The sequence below is a fragment of the Protomyctophum parallelum genome (assembly GCF_964188405.1).
Source record: "Protomyctophum parallelum genome assembly, chromosome: 6".
In the NCBI taxonomy this organism is placed as follows: domain Eukaryota; kingdom Metazoa; phylum Chordata; class Actinopteri; order Myctophiformes; family Myctophidae; genus Protomyctophum; species Protomyctophum parallelum.
In genome coordinates this window covers 36755738-36774064 of record NC_139701.1, presented here as the reverse complement: position 1 = coordinate 36774064, position 18327 = coordinate 36755738, and the positions used below count along the sequence as shown (strand labels likewise).

Here is an 18327-nt window from a genome sequence, read left to right as displayed (position 1 = left end):
CTCACTTCTTTCCTGGACTTCAAAGTCACACCTCCATGCAACCTACCCCTCTCCACAAGGAGTGGAAGTGCACTAAAGCAGTATGGACATTGTAGGAATTCAGCAATCCAGTCAAACCCTATAGTCAAACACACAGACTTCATTATTTTTCTGGCCATAGGGTGCAAATTGAGTGACTGAGGTTTCTTCCAGTCCCTTTAAGAACACAGAGCGAGGGCAAATGGGAAGATTGGCAGAAATGAGGGAGCGGGTAATGATGAAGAAAATGATTGAATAGAGATAGAAGAAAGATCACTGAATAAAACACTGACCTTTTGAGCTCGCACATGAATAACAGCGTGGTTAGTGAAGATGTAGAGTGAAAGAGAGAGGGTGGAAGGAAGATGTGCTATGGAAAGAATTTCTCAGAGAAGTGTGGGATTGCATACTGTACGTTGGTTAGTCATTAGTCAGACAAACCCGTACTGCGGGTTAACAATCACCCATGCTGCGGGTTAAAAATCACCCGTGGCTCCCGACATGCATGGCGGGTTAAAACTAATCCGTGCTGCGTTTCTCAGTAGAATTCCCACAACAAGATGTCATGTTCCCATGGTACAGTAAAACTCTGGCTGTCATATTGGCCATCTTCAACGTTTTTCAGATGAAAAGAGATGAAGCAGGGACCCTCACTCTTTCCCTATAGGGTTCATGTGATTAATGGAAAAATATAAATAAACTCCCTATTACACAAAGATTTGGGCGGCCCCCTGCAGTATATCTAAGGACTAAGGACCACCTAGGGCGTCCCGGACCCTCTGTTGAAGTCGCCTGATATACACAAACACATTCATTGGTGCAGGTTTGGTGTAGAGGCCTGCTGGCAGTCTGGCCTTTTTAGAGCTTGGTACCAACCAACCATGATGCAATTATAATTCTGTCAGCTTGAGAAATTGTAATGAAATCATACGACATTGATAATGTTATGTGCTGTAATGGAAGAGTGCATAATAACACAAGAATACTTTTACAGGGCTGCATATCCTTACGGACAGATTGACTAATGTGTTGTGCACCGAAATGAGCAGATCTACAAGCTCACAACATGCAAGTTGCATTAGATCAGGCTTCACGTTACACTATATAGGTGCCTGCTTTAAGCTTATATACTTATTTTATCCATAGATACTGGATGGCTCGGCTCGACTGTTTTGCTTTGTTGCCCTTGTTTGTCTGATTTGTGCCATTAAAATACATTTTATGAGAATGCATTTTATGAGCCATGGCAGAGGCATTTATGCACAGCCTAAAGACATTCCACTACATTAGAAAGTTGATTGTCCATCAGCTACACTATAAATAAAAAATGGCTGTTCCTTCAGGGTAGTTCTTAGTTGTGAATTTCAGAGCCTGCTTCATTGTAGAAATGTCTTTTTTGCACAGGTGTTACATCCATCATTCTACCCCAAAGTCATCTATTTTAATAAGTATTGATATTTTATGACACCAGTTTTATGGCTCTTCTGCTGCAGATTAAAGTCCCCAAATCTGTGGATCTCCTCTTTGAGGTATTCATCAAGGGTTTCGCCCAGCGGTGCAGCTTAAACAAGTTTACGAGTGTACGACTTTATAAATTATAAATTCGAGGTAAACGCAAGATAAGTGGAATGGGATCCAAAAAATCTGAGTCATCTTGATCACATGACCCCAGAGATGATGTGTACAGATTTCTTTATAGGAGCAGAATGTGTGTTCCGAAGAAAACGCAGAAAATGACAGAAAATGTAATCTGGCAAAAACGAGGCTATGATTTGCATCATGATCCATTGGAAAGCCAAAGATTTGGCCTCCAGGGAGTGTGCATGCACAGTTTTGCTTATAGTGCGCTTTAACAACCTTTAATAAGTTCCCTGTGTTGTTTTTCCCATACCAGGAATGATATCACACAACAAAGGGTTAAAGTTTTAATTATTCTTTATTGTTTATGTTGCAGAGAATTATATTTGTTTAATTGTATTAATATATATTGTTTGATTGTTGATTTCTGATTGTATCGACGCCAGTGTATCAACTGTGGATTTATGTAGGGAGCATACATACCACTGGATCTGTGTAAAGTGGTAAATTGAGTACTCTAATTATTATTATGTGGGTAATTCTCTGAGTAATAATGTGACACTAAAATGTGTATATGAATTGTAATGTCTCTGGACATTTGGGGAATGAACTGGTTAATTGAGGTTTCCGTTCAGGTCTGGTACGGTCCAGTGGGATGGGCTTAGCCTATCTGCCACTGCCTGGTGAAATGAACGGGCGGCCTCAGAACGGATCGTTACATTTTAAAGTGACCGGGTCGGTTTCGTTCACCAAAAATAACTAGTTAATTTGATTTGTTCGTTCATGACAGACACAACACTACTCTGCACAATCAAGGAATCTGTCTGGCGAAATTTCAGTTTTTTTCCACTTTTGCTATTTTACTATATGGTTTTCAAATGGTGTACACTAGGTCAGAGTGTGACAGACTGTTTATGTCCATTTGAGACGGAATCAGGCAGACCAGCACATTCAGTGGTACAGTCCCTGCCCTCATATCTCTCTCCTTCCAGCCCCTCTAAATGCCCGTACTGCCAGGTACTGTACATCTCTATAGCTTCCATATCAATTATTTACACACAGGGTTTCTCAGGTCCTGGCCTACTGTATCTGAGACACGCACGCGTGTGGAATTGACATGTACTGTATGTGTCCAACAAGAATGCATAAATAAGTACATTCTCGATATTTCTCCCTCCGTAGCCTGGTTGCTGTTCCAACCCAGACATGGGCATAATTCAGGATAATTTGAGAAGGGAAAACATTGAAAAACTATAACTTCATTCAAGCACATCATAAAGAGGTTTGCGTTCACCTCATCTTTCTCTCCAACAGACATTTAATTTGACAGAATCCACACGGGTCTTGATATCTTTCTGCCATGCAGTGTACCCAGCATGCCACGTACAACATCTGCCATGAGAAACCACGCATCCATCATATCGTCCTTGAGTCTTACTTTTTTTTTTTTCTCCAGTGTGTATTTGTAAATATCTTCTCCTTATGGCAATCAGCACATCGGTTGGCAAAATAATCACTTGTTTTTCTGCACACAGCTGTCTTAGTATTCCACATAGCTTTCACTTTGTGGATTTCTTTTGTTTATACTATAAGTTCAAACTTTTTTAATCATTTGATTGAATGGGTAGACAGATACTTTCTGTTGCATTGTTTTTCAAAGCTGGCTGACTTTTGGCAAGCTCCACAAGTGTGCTTTTCTTTTTCTTTCTTTCTTTCATCACCTTAAGCCTTGAATATTATTAATCATACCTCTTATCTAATCATGAACTACCTAAAAATCCTGGAAATCTGAATGTAACAATTAACTAGGTTTACGTAAACGAAATATGTGTTTTAATCATTCCACTAATTACTATTAGTATAACTGCATTTACACAGATGGTAGCGCTCCAGCTGTGTTCATGAAACACTATAGGACAACGACATAACGGATTCTCTGTCTCTTCTTCTCCCTCTCTGTATCCAGGTGCTGCAGAATGGTGGGTGCGTTGTGTGTGTGGGGACTGCAGGCTCTGCTGGCCTTACCCGTTCTTCTGACCATGAGCTCTGGTGAGTGTCCCTCTCACTACTAACCCCATACGTTGTTGAGCATGAGCTCTGGTGAGTGTCCCTCTCACTACTAACCCCATACGTTGTTGAGCATGAGCTCTGGTGAGTGTCCCTCTCACTACTAACCCCATACGTTGTTGAGCATGAGCTCTGGTGAGTGTCCCTCTAACTACTAACCCCATACATTGTTGACCATGAGCTCTGCTGAGTGTCTCCCTCTCACTACTAACCCCATACATTGTTGACCATGAGCTCTGGTGAGTGTCCCTCTCACTACTAACCCCATACGTTGTTGAGCATGAGCTCTGCTGAGTGTCTCCCTCTCACTACTAACCCCATACATTGTTGACCATGAGCTACCATGAGACTGGACAGGCAATTCTGGCAGAAGCCAGAAGGGCTGGGCAGTCATGGGGTCGGAGCTGAGCCAAATCAAAAATAAAAAGTAATAAAAAATACATAGTAGGATATTTTGGCCGTCGTTATAGGCCGTCTTTGGGCCGGTGAAGACCACAAATGCCAGGGCCGTCCTGTTACGTTTACCGTCCTGCTCCCGTCCACTAACTAAAATTACTTCTGGTTTGCCGTCTACCGCTTGCCTGATCCCATGTGATCGCAGCATTATAATTAAAAGGACAAATGGCCTTATAGAGTGTTAAGGTCCTACCACCACTCACCAAAACAGAACTGGGCCTACAGTATAGTATTCTTTTTGAATTTACCATTGTGGAAAACTAAAACAATATTTTCATGACATCGGTATTATTTTTCACATTCAGCGAAATTTAAATAACTCAGTGTTTTGCACAGACAGCAAATAAACGTAATTTAATGTTCTAAAATATTCCCTATAGACAGGAGCAGATGAAGCGATCGATAACGTATAATGTTGACAAAGATTACCCTCTGTTCTAGTTATTTCGTTTTTTTATTAGCCTGGCATGGCCAGGCTAGTTTTTTTACAGCATTGTACTGTTGGAGACTGTCTAGACTCGAGTTCAGTGAGTCTGTCTGTGACTCTGGGGCTACTCTCAGAAACCACTGGACCGATCAGCTCCACATTTCTTTTACATGCTACCAGTAGGTCAAGGAAGTACCTCATTACTTTTCACATTAGGTTTTACATTACATTAGGTTTTCCCGCGTCCGGGAAAAGTTAGAGAAATTACAGTTACCATGTGGGGGTCCCCGGGAGGTCCCCGGATCATCCAGACCCCAGGAACGTGCCCAGGGGGGCGGGCCGGTTCCGCCGAGCTGCTCTGCGCCGAAACGGTAGTTACCATGTTGGGGCCCCCGGAAACATCCAGAGCCCCAGGAACGCGCCCAGGGGGGGGGCAGGCCGGTTCTGGCGAGCCACCCCGCGTCCGAAGCGGTTGAGAAGTGACAGAGTAAAGGTGGTTGCACACTGGACTCGTTTTTCGGAAAACCGACGGAAAAACGCAGCAAAAAATCAGAAAAAGTGTGCAACCACCTTTGCCGTGTGGGGGTCCCCAGGGGTACCTCTACTGTACTGTTCTGTACTGTCACTGTACTGTACACCCAAAATCATCATAATATACTGTTTGTGTGTGTGCCAGGGGGGCAGTCAGACAGATATTTCGTGAAGCCACTAAGGAAATTGGGACTTCCTGAAAGTTCATATAATGGCCTGTTGTGGCGCTGTCATTGGGCCCAAAAACCCCCATAGCTCGATAGAGGCCCATGTATTTGGGCCCAACTTCCCCTAGACTGTATTACCTCAATAAACATGGTCATGAATACTTTCTGCTTCCAGTCACCAGTTTAAAGTCTCATTTCTCATGTCATAATATTCTTTTTGGAAAATGATGGTCCCATTTATTAAAAAAATGACCATAAAGTCGCGTATGTTCTGAGGGGCGTGGCTACCGTTACAGTCTATGAACGGGAGCCACCCCCCATTCAGTCAAAATAAAAACCAACAAAGAGTAAGGGGGGAAGTCCCGCCTCGTTGTCTGGGCCAGCCAATGGCCAGCTGGGCCCAAACAGATCTAGAAATATGGCGACTTACAGTGCAAGGAATTACAGGCTTCATTTTACGTCCATGTTAGACCCGGGGAACGCTTTGTCCATATTTTTTACAGTCTATGGTGTGTGCGTGTGCGCCCGTGCGCGCGTGTGTGTGTTAGGCTGTGCAACAGTGACACCAGACACACAAGTTCCGTAATGGAGTGGTTGCACCACTCAAAAAACACAGTGGGCGTTACTTCGTTACCGGCCGCCTTCACTACACAATGAATTTAAATGTATCCACCTATATATGATTACGATGTTTTAAGTTTTCATCAATGGTAAATCACATTGGTTCAGTCATGTTTTAGCGAGGGGCGGGACTTTGGTGCGGGCTGGGTTACCCACTCCACGAGTATTATGTAAATAATAGCTGTCAAGTGAATATGGCCAATACGTTCTGCCCATTCTACACTTATCTTATCTACAGTCTGCTGTAATTCCCCCTCCTGGTGTATATGTGCCATGGATGTTTGAGGAATGGAGGTTTAGTGAGAGCAGGGATGTGTCCATCAAGCCATCAAGTGGTAATTTGCTATCACAGATGTTTTGTTAAAGTAGACCCAGATCACCTCTAGAATACCAGTAGGCCTACATTCTGGTTTCTTGGCAGTACTTATGTATACTGCCCAATAGAGAGAAACACTACAATAAAACCTATACATTCTCAGTGTGAGCATATGAGTGATACATAATATATACAGTATATACTGTATATAATTGTGAGGGCTACCGTTGATCCCAGGGCTCAATCAATAATGTCATCACACAGTCATTACTGAACTCTGTCTGCTCCCTGTGTGGTTATTGAGAAAAACCACAACAACACTGGCCTGATATGTAAACATAATGCTTAACTCTCTCACACAAGGGCAAATACATGCATAAGATCTTAGGTTACGTACTGTATGCAACCCCTGTTTTATGAATCACTACGATTGCCCATGGGGCGCCGGACTTCTCGGGCACAGCGTATAAGACAGGAGCGATGTAAGTTGAGGATACAGGAAAGAAATGCTACCTCCGCCACTGTGTGTGCTCTCTGCTCTGCTTCGGTTACTGTTTCCAAAAGCCAATCATCAATGTAGTTCGCAATGCGAATGTCTTGTCGTGTCAGCGATGAAATCGCAGCCTCTGTGCATTTGACAGATACACAAGGACTGAGCGCTAACCTGAAGACGTGCAACGAGATCGGGATGGATGATACTGGCACCCGGGACACAAACTGCAAATAGCTCTCTAGTGCAAAGCACCGAAAGGCCCGCGCTGCAGGCTTTCCACTTGTCTATACTGTCAGATGATGGGCAGAGGGGATCCCGAGTCTGTCCGTCCGTCCGTCCGTCCGTCCGTCCGTCCGTCCGTCCGTCTCTGTCAATCTATCTTCCGCTCCCATGCACTTTCTTTCAGTGTCTTGCTCTGTCCTCTCTTAGTCAGTTAATCAATGAATCAGTTTGATTTTTGTAGTCCCAGTAAACTCTACTATATACAGTAATACTGAAGTTCTTGTCTATACATGTTTGTATGAAGCAAATGTAGTAGTTTAGTTTAGTAGTATCTTTAGTAGTTTATTGTACTTGTTTTACAGTATCTCCTCATAATTATACCAACACCACATTTAAGGAGAGGCATCCTGAGACATTTAAAGTACTGTATGAGACCTCTGTCCACACGTGTATAGATATTTTTCTATACAGATATAATTCCACATCTCTTCTGCCCACTGACTTATTTTTATTATCTCCATATAAACACATGCAATAATGCAGAACTAATGTACAAACACATGCAAACAAGCAATTACATCAATAAAGTCTCCTTTAATTTTGGCGTGAGTGACTTTAAAACAGAATTACAATCACAGAAAAACAAGCTATGGTGAACCAGAAAGTAATATGTGACATACATGTGTGGACGGACAACAGTATATATCCATATACTATTGTTATTATGTTACTGTTGTTTCAGACCCATGCTATTTAAACAAAGAAACATGGGCAAAATGGGTTGTGACATCACCATTTAGCAAACCATCCATTATTTTTATGTTTTAAGTTTGGACAGAACTTCAGGGCAGAGCGTGAATCTAAAATCTCCCCATATGCTTGGCTTGGCTTGGCTTGGCAAAACATTTCAAATGTTTTTATTGCAGACTCGGATAGGTCTACTAGGACTTGTTAAAATTCTGATTGATTCTCAGTTATTTATTGCCTGTCTCCCTTCTCTCTGACCTCAGTTTCTTGTTTCTCTGTTATCCAAACGTTGTGGAAAGATTTCATATAGTTTTGAATTTGTTTGCTTCGCTTATCTGCTTACTTACACTTCTCAGGGCAAAAAGAGGTGTGTCAAGGGAGACTATGCAGGGAAAGCAACAGAGGTTCCATGCAGAAGAAACTCTCGAGTTGTACTGTCTGTGTATCTGCCTGCCTGCTCTTGTCTGCCTTCCCACAATCGCTCTGTTTGACACTTTTATCTGTATAGTGCAGAAAGTTCTTTAATGTGCAAGTCAGATGCGGGCATGAACCCACAGTCATGAGCTTCTCTCTGACCTGTTGGTGCCCTAGCTTCCTGTATCTCCTGGTAGTCTGCGGGTGGCTGTGGGCGCATATGCATGTTTGTGTTTTAAAGAGAGTTTGTACGAGTTTGTCTTCTGCATGGTATTGCCTTTCCCTAATGTTAAGACAAACAGCAGAGGTGCTACTGTAGGAAGGTTCCATGACTCAGCATCCAGACCCTTATGGGCAGTGCAGCGCTGACAATGCAGCATATAAAATAAATGCACACTCTGTGTGCGTGTGCGTGTGTGTGTGTGTGTGTGTGTGTGCATGTGACACTCGGCACACTCAGTTGTGGGGCCTTCTGGCAACACATTGTCTAGAATCACTGCAGTGACATCATTTCTACATATGCTTTTAAGTCAAGAGGGTGTGTTTGTATCAGCTTGCAGAGCTGATCATGTATCAGGCAGCTAATACTTCATTCAACACCCAACTCCTCCTACTTCAACACCCAGCTCCTCCTACTTCAACACCCAACTCCTCCTACTTCAACACCCAACTCCTCCTACTTCAACACCCAGCTCCTCCTACTTCAACACCCAACTCCTCCTACTTCAACACCCAACTCCTCCTACTTCAACACCCAGCTCCTCCTACTTCAACACCCAACTCCTCCTACTTCAACACCCAGCTCCTCCTACTTCAACACCCAACTCCTCCTACTTCAACACCCAGCTCCTCCTACTTCAACACCCAACTCCTCCTACTTCAACACCCAGCTCCTCCTACTTCAACACCCAACTCCTCCTACTTCAACACCCAGCTCCTCCTACTTCAACACCCAACTCCTCCTACTTCAACACCTAGCTCCTCCTACTTCAACACCCAGCTCCTCCTACTTCAACACCCAACTCCTCCTACTTCAACACCTAGCTCCTCCTACTTCAACACCCAGCTCCTCCTATTTCAACACCCAACTCCTCCTACTTCAACACCTAGCTCCTCCTACTTCAACACCCAACTCCTCCTATTTCAACACCCAGCTCCTCCTATTTCAACACCCAGCTCCTCCTACTTCAACACCCAGCTCCTCCTACTTCAACACCCAACTCCTCCTACTTCAACACCTAGCTCCTCCTACTTCAACACCTAGCTCCTCCTACTTCAACACCCAGCTCCTCCTACTTCAACACCCAGCTCCTCCTACTTCAACACCCAACTCCTCCTACTTCAACACCCAACTCCTCCTACTTCAACACCCAACTCCTCCTACTTCAAGACCCAACTCCTCCTACTTCAACACCCAGCTCCTCCTACTTCACTACTTCTCTTCAACTCTTCACTTCTACACTATGTTAACCTCTCTCTCTCTCTCTCTCTCTCACACACACACACACAAACACAAACACAAACACTTGCTACAAGCTGATAAAATATGACTTTATTTATTTCTTTGGGAATTGGCATTCTTCTCTTGCACTCTACCCCACCTTGGCCTCTTTCTTGGGTGAATTAATATGGACATTGTTGATGGGTGGTAGCCGGCTGGCACAGAGGGGGATGATCTGGCTGGCAATGAAGCTCCATGTTCATTTGACAGCTAAGAGAGAGGGATGGAGACATTAGTGAGATGAAGGTGTGATGGGAGGAGACCAGATTAAAGGACAACCATTTTGGTCCTCAGCTCCTCACTAATGTTCATTATAATAATATGGTACCATTTTATCATGAACATTCAAGAAACACTTTTGAGCCGTCAAAATATAAAAAAACCCACTTTGTGTTTGAATTAGACACTCAGGCTTTCTAATGTGTCATTGCATGCATTCTCTGGTTTGTTCTGCGTGTGCCTACATGTGCATTAATGCTGACCCTGCGCTGCCGTCCCAGATACATGCATCGTTGAACCACACAGGGTGCAGAAGTGAGTCACAGCACTGCTAGCAACCTCAGATGAGCTACTGTGAAGTGTGGCTCAGCCTGGCGCGAGCCATTGCACAGCTTAATAGACACCATCAGGAGTGGGGTGGGAGTGAGACACTTGACTTATAATATACTGTACATTACCTTATCGGGAGGGGGGGGGGGGGCAAGAGTATTGGAAGATGGAAACCTGGTGACAGAGAAGAGAAAGAGAGAAGAATGGAAGCTAGGAAATGGAGAACATGCTAAAACACGCAGATGGAGAGGAGAGAGGAGAAAGGAGAATGCTATAGTGATGATCAGGTCAGATAAGACGAGGGGGGTGGACTGGTGGAACAGAGACACAGTGATGAAGGAGATACGAGGGGAACGAGAGAGCTGAGTGAGAGTGAGGAGGATATTAGCAGGAAGAGGTAGACAAAGACAGAGCAGATGAGAGAGAGAGGTGCTCCTGGGAAAGATAGAGGAGAGGGGATTAGATGAGAGAACTAGAATTAAAGAGAGAGAGAGAGAGAGAGAGAGAGAGAGAGAGAGAGAGAGATAGAGAGAGATAGAGAGAGAGAGAGCGAGAGAGAGAGAGAGAGAGAGAGAAGTTGAAAGAATATGGGAGATGAGAGGATTGGTGCTCTGACAGACAGAATGACAGGAGGAGGACAGGATGAGAGGAGAGGCAGGAAGGAGAGGATCTCATGAGAAACAAAATACCAGCGTGGGGATGTCATTCTAAAAAGCATGACTCTCTGCAGAGGACATACTGCGTCTACGTACATATGTGCATGTGCGCACGCACGCACTCACGCACACACCTATTTGTCACCTGACAGGCAGCCGATGTGAGTATGGAGTGGTGTATGTTCTGTACAATGTAAGATAAGGACAGATCAGATCAGATAAACCGTTATTGATCCCTGGAGGGAAATTCAGGTGTCATAGCAGCAACAGCAGCAAGGTTGAAACACAGGAGTAGCACAGACTCAAGAGTAAAAGTAACACAAAGTACTAGAATGGGGTGCTCCGTGGAGTGCATATCTACATCAGGTTAGGTAGCCTATCCAGGGCTTTGTAAGTCATGGGTTGCACCGCTGCAGCCATCAGGAACCCAAGGAAGCTGCGCAGGGAAATGGCATTTCTATGACATAGGGTTCATCTTTTCACATTTGTAGTAGCACCCCTTAATGGGGAGAAGTGAGGTGTGCTGTATATAAGCTCCTCAACATGTGATTCCAATATGGGGTTGATTGCTTCATGATCTATGCCTGACATTTGTTGTTAAACATAAACAGCTTAGAGTCAATCGTTCGCCGACGGGCCAAGGGAGTCAAGTGCATGGAGTTGATAGGCGGTGCTAAATATGTTATGATAAAGACCTTTAAATATTACCCAATACATGTAAAAATGTCCAAAGGAATCAATATTACTTTTAAAGTCAAACTTTGATGTTACAGAAAATAGTACAGTCACTTTAAGACAGCACAACCCAGAATGGAAAAGACCAAATAAAGACCCATAAATATTAATAGTTCAGACGACACAGAAAAAATATAGTTTAGGTAATTTAGTGAATAATTCAATTAGTGATAAAGTTATTGTGAGATTCAGAAGTTACGTCGCATATATTCCATATAGGTTATAAAGTCCTGGTTCTGGATAAAGTCTCTACTCCTAGGAAACTGACCTCTCCTTCTGCAAAAAACACTTTTCTCTGCTGGTCATACCAAGGGTTGGATAACGACTAACAAGGTTACTGTAGAAGGATGAATAGGATTAATGTGGCAACAGAAATATGTGTTTATGATCTATGGATTGAAATAACAAGGTCACTGCCAAAACAGGGGGGTCTGAAGGGACTGGCACAGAGGAGAGCATTGGAAATCATACAATCATTGTGACATGACATTATATGAGTTGAGGGTCAATAGCACAGAGGGTAGAGTGATTATGGACTTCTTTTTTTTATATATAAAGTATATTTATTGGTTTTAACAAAATTAAAGACAACACACAAACACAACAAGAACATAACAACCCCCCCCCCCCCCCATACCCAAAGGGCGAACAAGCCCCCACCCCAAAGCAGAGCACCCATTAGGGAAGAATGCTGGCATATAAAGAATCTAAGGTTGATAAGTTGAACAACCTTTTATGTTTGACATCTATAATGTGATCATCTGGGAGACCAAGTAAAAGACACAAGGGGTTTAAAGCAATTGGGACACCAAAAATAACGACGTAAAGTAAGGGGAGATGTCAATTTAGCACGGCCTTCAATAGTACAGACAAACCTCCAGACGTAGCGTGATGGGGTTAGAACAACATTTTCTAATCGACTTAAGGTCTTTAAATTGTGAATATTCAATATCAAGCCAAATCGAGGAAGGATCCGATTTAAGCACCCTAAGGTGCGCGGCAAGTTGATAATGCCTTATATTGGGCAGATCCAGACCGTGATTATGGACTTCTGTCTGAGGGTTATGAATTGTGATTTGTTTGTAAACAAATAAAAAATCAGGCGGTTGTCCAGAACCGCAATGTAATCTATACGCATACATGGAGATCCGGTTGTCCAGATCCGTCAATCTGACGGATGGCCATAGATGGGACCGACTTCAAACTCTGCGAGGGCTCGAGGGAGTGCGTTGCCCAGCTTTGAGTTGTTGGGATAGACAGTGATCAGACACTTCATCACTTTTTGTGTGTGTGTGTGTATGTGTGTGTGTGTGTGTGTGTGTGTGTGTGTGTGAGAGAGAGAGAGAGTGTGTGCACATGTGTGCTTGTGCATGCTGCCATCATTAGGAGATGTAGAGTTGGTAGTACCAGCATCAATCAAAATATATTTGTATATAATTTAAATGCATAATATACGATGATGAAAGGAAGAAATAAATGGATCTGCTTAGACTTTGTTCTGAATCTTCAGTAAAAAAAGAAACTACTCTTCATCTCTCTCTCTGTTTCTCTCTGTGTGTCTCTCTGTCTCTCTCTCTTCCAGTTTGTTTTATTCAATGTGGTGTGTCACACACACACACCGCTATTGTCCTTGGAATGTTTATTTATACCAAAGGATAAAACTACAGCTTGGCTCAACTTCTTCAGTATACTGTATACTACTCCTGATTTTCTGTTGTCAGATTCTGTCTTCTGTACTGTATTTCCCTGTATTCAGCAGACACAAGAAAAAAGGTTTCAGTAGAAGTTTTACTTCATGCCTTTGTCTTGTCTCTGCTGGAACACCACTTGAGACTTGGAAAGCCACATGAGGCTTGGAACACCACACGCGATATGCTATAATTTTGACCTGAAGGTATGGGGCCAATTGCAATATTCTAGTACTTAACCTTCATCTCAAAGTGTGCATCTCACTATGTTTGTGTTATGTATTAATAATAGAGCAGTGCCCGTGGGGCCTCTACAGCGGTGCCTGTTGGGCACTGGCCTACTTGGAATGATGCAAGTTGGAAATGGATGCCCCACCCACATGTACTGTGTGTCTGTGTCCCTTTTATGCCCATATATGAAGTTCTTTGTCAGACATGCCCAAATATGGAGTCTATGAAGATGTAAGAATGATGTCAGAACATGGACACATGGGGCCCTGTCCAGAGCCGAGCAGAGGCCTTTTTGGGGTGGTCTGCACCCCCTGTGGTGGTGTGGAACACGTGTCGAATTTGAAGTCGGTGGGGCGAACGGTTCTCCAGTTACGTGGATTACACACAGACAGACAGACAAGATAGATGTAACCTTCCCAAGACAATATGCAACTGTCCAAATGTCATTACACTTTCGGAAACAATCTCAGAATATTTTGATCAGCGATCAGTTTCACTGATAAAATACTTACACACCTGGGCCACTTGTATCAGTATCACTGCGCTAACTTCTTGTTTACAAAATGTACCATATTCTTGTAGAAATAAATTGTTCTTGAAATGAAATTGATATTCAAAACTGTTTTACAATTGGGAATTGGGATTATGTCCATGATCCTGTTGTGGCTCATTGTTTTAATCTGTAACAGTCTGGACCAGGCTGGGAGTTTGTTTTATCCTACGTTGTTGCCAAATTAGATTGACAAGACAATGTAGTGAAGACCACAGAGTTTTGATAACTAGTCCTTACCCGTTTATGAACAGCAAATGATGTTCAGTGTGGTGTCGAAACAGCGCGTGTGTTCACGTTAACATGCCCCGTCCGAGTTGTTTTCCCCGTGTGGGTGTGTTACACGGAATTTCCCTGTGTGGGTCTGTTATGCGGAAAAGTGTGTCCCAGTATTAATCTGTGTCCGTCCCAACATGCATTTCACTGGTGACCCGGAATAGGACAGAAACACCGACAGACAGCGATCGGTGAATTTAGTAATGAATAATGATGATCACTGTAAAAATCTATTATCTATTCCAACAGAACTGCCCACCACCACGCACACATGCATGCACACACACACACACACACACACACACACGTACAGTACACACATGATGTGCAGACAAGACGCACCAGGAGTGAGAACAGGAGGGGGATCTTCCCTGATCTGCTCCAGTGACTCTCCATGCAGCGACTGTCTTGCTGGCTGGATAAATGTGGCCTAAGAGAAGACACTGAAGTCTTCATCATTGAAAGAGCCTTTGTGTTAATTTACTCTGAGACTGTAAAAAAGTTTAGTTGACATAGAGGTCCATTTTCGCCCCCCTGAGTTACATTGATACTCAGTATTTTGTATTGTAAAGGCAGAGAAAGGAAGACTAAGCCAGACTATGGAAGAGAGAGGGAGCAAGAAGGGGAACGAATAGAGAGTGATGTTATCCATTGTGTTCCTATTACGGGGAAAATGACATTACCATCCGCCACAAGTCTGTGTGCTGTCTGTGCTGTGCCATGAGGCACATAAAGGCTCTCCGGCTGTGTTTAATAATTTGAGAACACCTTCGAAGTCATGACAGATGGGCCCAATGGTGGCAATCAAGAGGGTGTCTCTGTGAATTAGAGTAAAGGAAATCAGATGCTCCTCTTCTTATACCCATAAGAGGGGAAGGTTCCTTGAGGTGAGTCTAAACTAAAGCATCTCTTCTCACAACCTTCCCTCCCCAAACAGTCTTAACACAGAGACAATAACACAGCTCATTCAAGTGAGAAAATCTAACTCTTAAAGGTGCTTGCACACTGTACCATTTTAAAATAATCTGGAGTATCTACAGTACATTGACAAATGAAACTATGACCTATCCTGGCGCAACTTTATACCTTCACAAAACAAAACAGCACAGGAGGATTATTTGGAATAGTTCTTGACTTTGGGGGGAAAAGAGGACAACATGGGTTTGCAGATCAATCCAAATTAAGGTAGATGGTAACACATTCTGCTGCACACTAGCTTACTTTTCTGTTACAGCCAATAATATATACTGGCAACTAATATCAGTTGCCAGTCTGTGTTTGTACATATGTGACTTAGTGCTCTTACATTTAAGATCCCTGTAAAGGCTAAATAAAATAAGTCTTGAGAGTGGAATCTGGGAGGATCAGTAAAGATTGACATTCAAATCCTTTCGTCCTCTCTCCTCTCTCACAGAGCTAGTGGCTGTGTCTGATTGGTCCTCATTAAAAGCCACAGAGGACAGAGTACAATGAAAAGCATACGTATATCCAAACAAAGAAGGTCTCAAAGGGGTCATGCTTATAAAAACATTTTCATCTAAATGCAGATTTGGTATATCCCTGGCAATGGAGTCCTCGCAAGTTTACATTCATTATTCTGCAATGGAATAGAGCAATTTTTATTCAGGGTTCTTTTAAAAAGGTGCATTTACTTTGGTGTAGTCTTGCCCATTGCAGCACAGGCCAGCCCCACCTCTTAGGTCAATTGTAAACAAAGGAACACATTTTGTAGAAATATTAAAGTCGACACAGAGGGGAGGCAGAGTGTGAATACGATTGTGATTGGCTCGCACTGTTGGCTTCATTCATGGTTGGGTGGGCATGCCACAGGGAACGCAGGGAGCATAATGGTGTGTTGATTAGTGAGGTGGAACATGGCTGGGATCTGGCAAACAGATGAAACATTACTGATGCCTCTCAGCTAAAGAGTATGTTTGGTTGTATTAGTGTCTAGAAAACCTCAGCAAATTGCTGCTTGATAGTCCTTCGAGACTCTTTCCTTTGGGACATTGTGTGCGTGCGTGCGTGCGTCCGTGCGACATGCGTGCGTGCATGCGTTCGTGCATGTTATTGTGTATACTAATTTGTGGTGGTTCAACAGTTGAACACAGATGAATGCCACATCCCCCTGGGGGATAAGCCAAAGAGAGGAAATGGGAGGGAGGGGACTCAGGGGAGTGAAGTTTGATGACATGGATTAAGTCCATGTGTGTACACGTGAATGCCCTAATGACGTGCATGTGTGTGTTTGTGTCAATCTCCACAAATCTTCTGCTGGCTCACTGTGTTTCTAGCACCTACCACCATCTATTTTTCTGTCAAATCCCAGCTGACTCGTTTCCAATCACACAAAATCCATTTCCCTGTTAGAATGCTTTTTCCATTTCCTTTCTGTTACCCTTGTTTAGATATTTTCCCCCTCTCTTGACTCAATCTCTCTGTTTTGATTGCACTCTCCTTTTTGCCTTGTTATGTTGGACTCGACTGTGCCTCTTCTTCTCCATTCAGTAGCGACGTGTCAGTGTTTTTTTCTCTTGTGTCAGTGCAGAGAGAACAGTACCTCACTGATGCTATCAAGTAGAACAGAAAGTGCTTCTGTTTTTCCCGCCATGCATTCTTTCCATTGGCGTGAAATCCCGATATATACTTTGTAGCATGCCGGTGTCGTGTGTCGAAAATAGATCTACAAGCTCACAATGCGTCACGACGTGACACATTGTGAGCTCTACATCTGTTGTACAATCGATACATGTTGTACAACTATTTTCGTTATAAATTGAGCATTACCTTGCTGGCCTTGTAGACCTTGTATTAATTTCACAGACCTTGTATTTCACACTGCAAGGCACTTCCAGGCATAGTCTCCCCTAAACATTGTTGAACAAAATATCAATTAGCCCTCAGGCTCCAGCGAGGTACTTTACATTCTTGCACTCTAAACGTTTATTGCCATATGAAGTCACCTTTGTCTCCCTACACAAAGCAGGAAATATCTCCCAATTGCCAAGCAAGGTGAGCAACGATTTCGGGGTAATTGTTGTTAATGACCACAATGGCATTGCTCATTTATTCCACTATTCTGTGTTGCCTTTATTCTCGTTTCTGAGCCTTTGAAAAGCTGAAATGCTCATCCATCTTACAGGTCGCTTAACTCAGTGGGTTGAGCGTCTCTAGAGCATGACGTGAGAGGCCGTTACAGAGCAATAATTTGCTGTGTTTGATGCTGTGAAACAGAGCAGCAGGGTTTAATGTGGATCATTCTATGAGGGAGATTGACAGACAATGCTTGCCGGAGAGGACACAGTAATATCCAGAATATTATTATTATTATCAACTAGTGTGTAAAAGTGTAAAAAACAGTGTTGCAGCACTGCAAAATTCGGAGTGGTCATTTAACACATATTGATTGCCAGGTATTAATTAATTAATTCTTCCTCTGTTTTTCAGTGTTTTTACCTTATTTTGTCAACCCACGGGACCCACAATGTCTGTGTGATGCGAATGATCGTATATTCTTTCACCCGGAAAATGCATTTTGTCAACTCGATCATCGGTTATTTGTTATGGGCTGTCGTGATATGATGGCCTTGGCAGTCATAATGGACCTGAAAGGGCGTAATCACTAATCTCAGAGTTAAATTAACACTCCAGATGTTGCAGTGCAGGTACTGTATGTGTGTTGTGTGGTTGATGTTAAGCACTCTTGTAGCTGGGAGGACTAGGCATTGACAGCCTTGTCTCTGCTCAAAGGCACATTAACCATCATGCAGGGATGAAAAATGTCAGCAACACCATGAATTTGTAAGCATTAGGCTGTGTGTCACTGTGGAAGTGCATGTGAACGTGTCTGAGTGCGTGCGTGCGTGCGTGCGTTGAATATAGCTTGTTTTCACCAAAAACATTGTCTGGGAACAGAAAACAGAAAAACAGAGAAACATCTGACCCGGAAGTCCTAGGTTAACTCACATGTTGCAGAAGAGCGCTCTCTATCGTAAAAACTGAAAACACCAAATGACGAATGACCGGAATGGCGGTCTGTGCGTTGGATTGAAATGACGTACGTATATGTTTGTGTTTTTTGTTT

General features: G+C 43.2%; 1 protein-coding gene across 1 annotated transcript in view; it reads left to right on the top strand.

Moving 5' to 3' along the window:
* Positions 1–3600: 3600 nt before the first annotated feature.
* Positions 3601–18327, top strand: part of ncanb (neurocan b) — a 140084-nt gene continuing 125357 nt past the window's right edge. Inside the window, exon 1 of the mRNA XM_083766712.1 lies at positions 3601–3645. Within this exon, the coding sequence (XP_083622838.1) occupies positions 3636–3645 (10 nt within the window). The 5' untranslated portion in view covers positions 3601–3635. The remainder of the gene's footprint in view (positions 3646–18327) is intronic.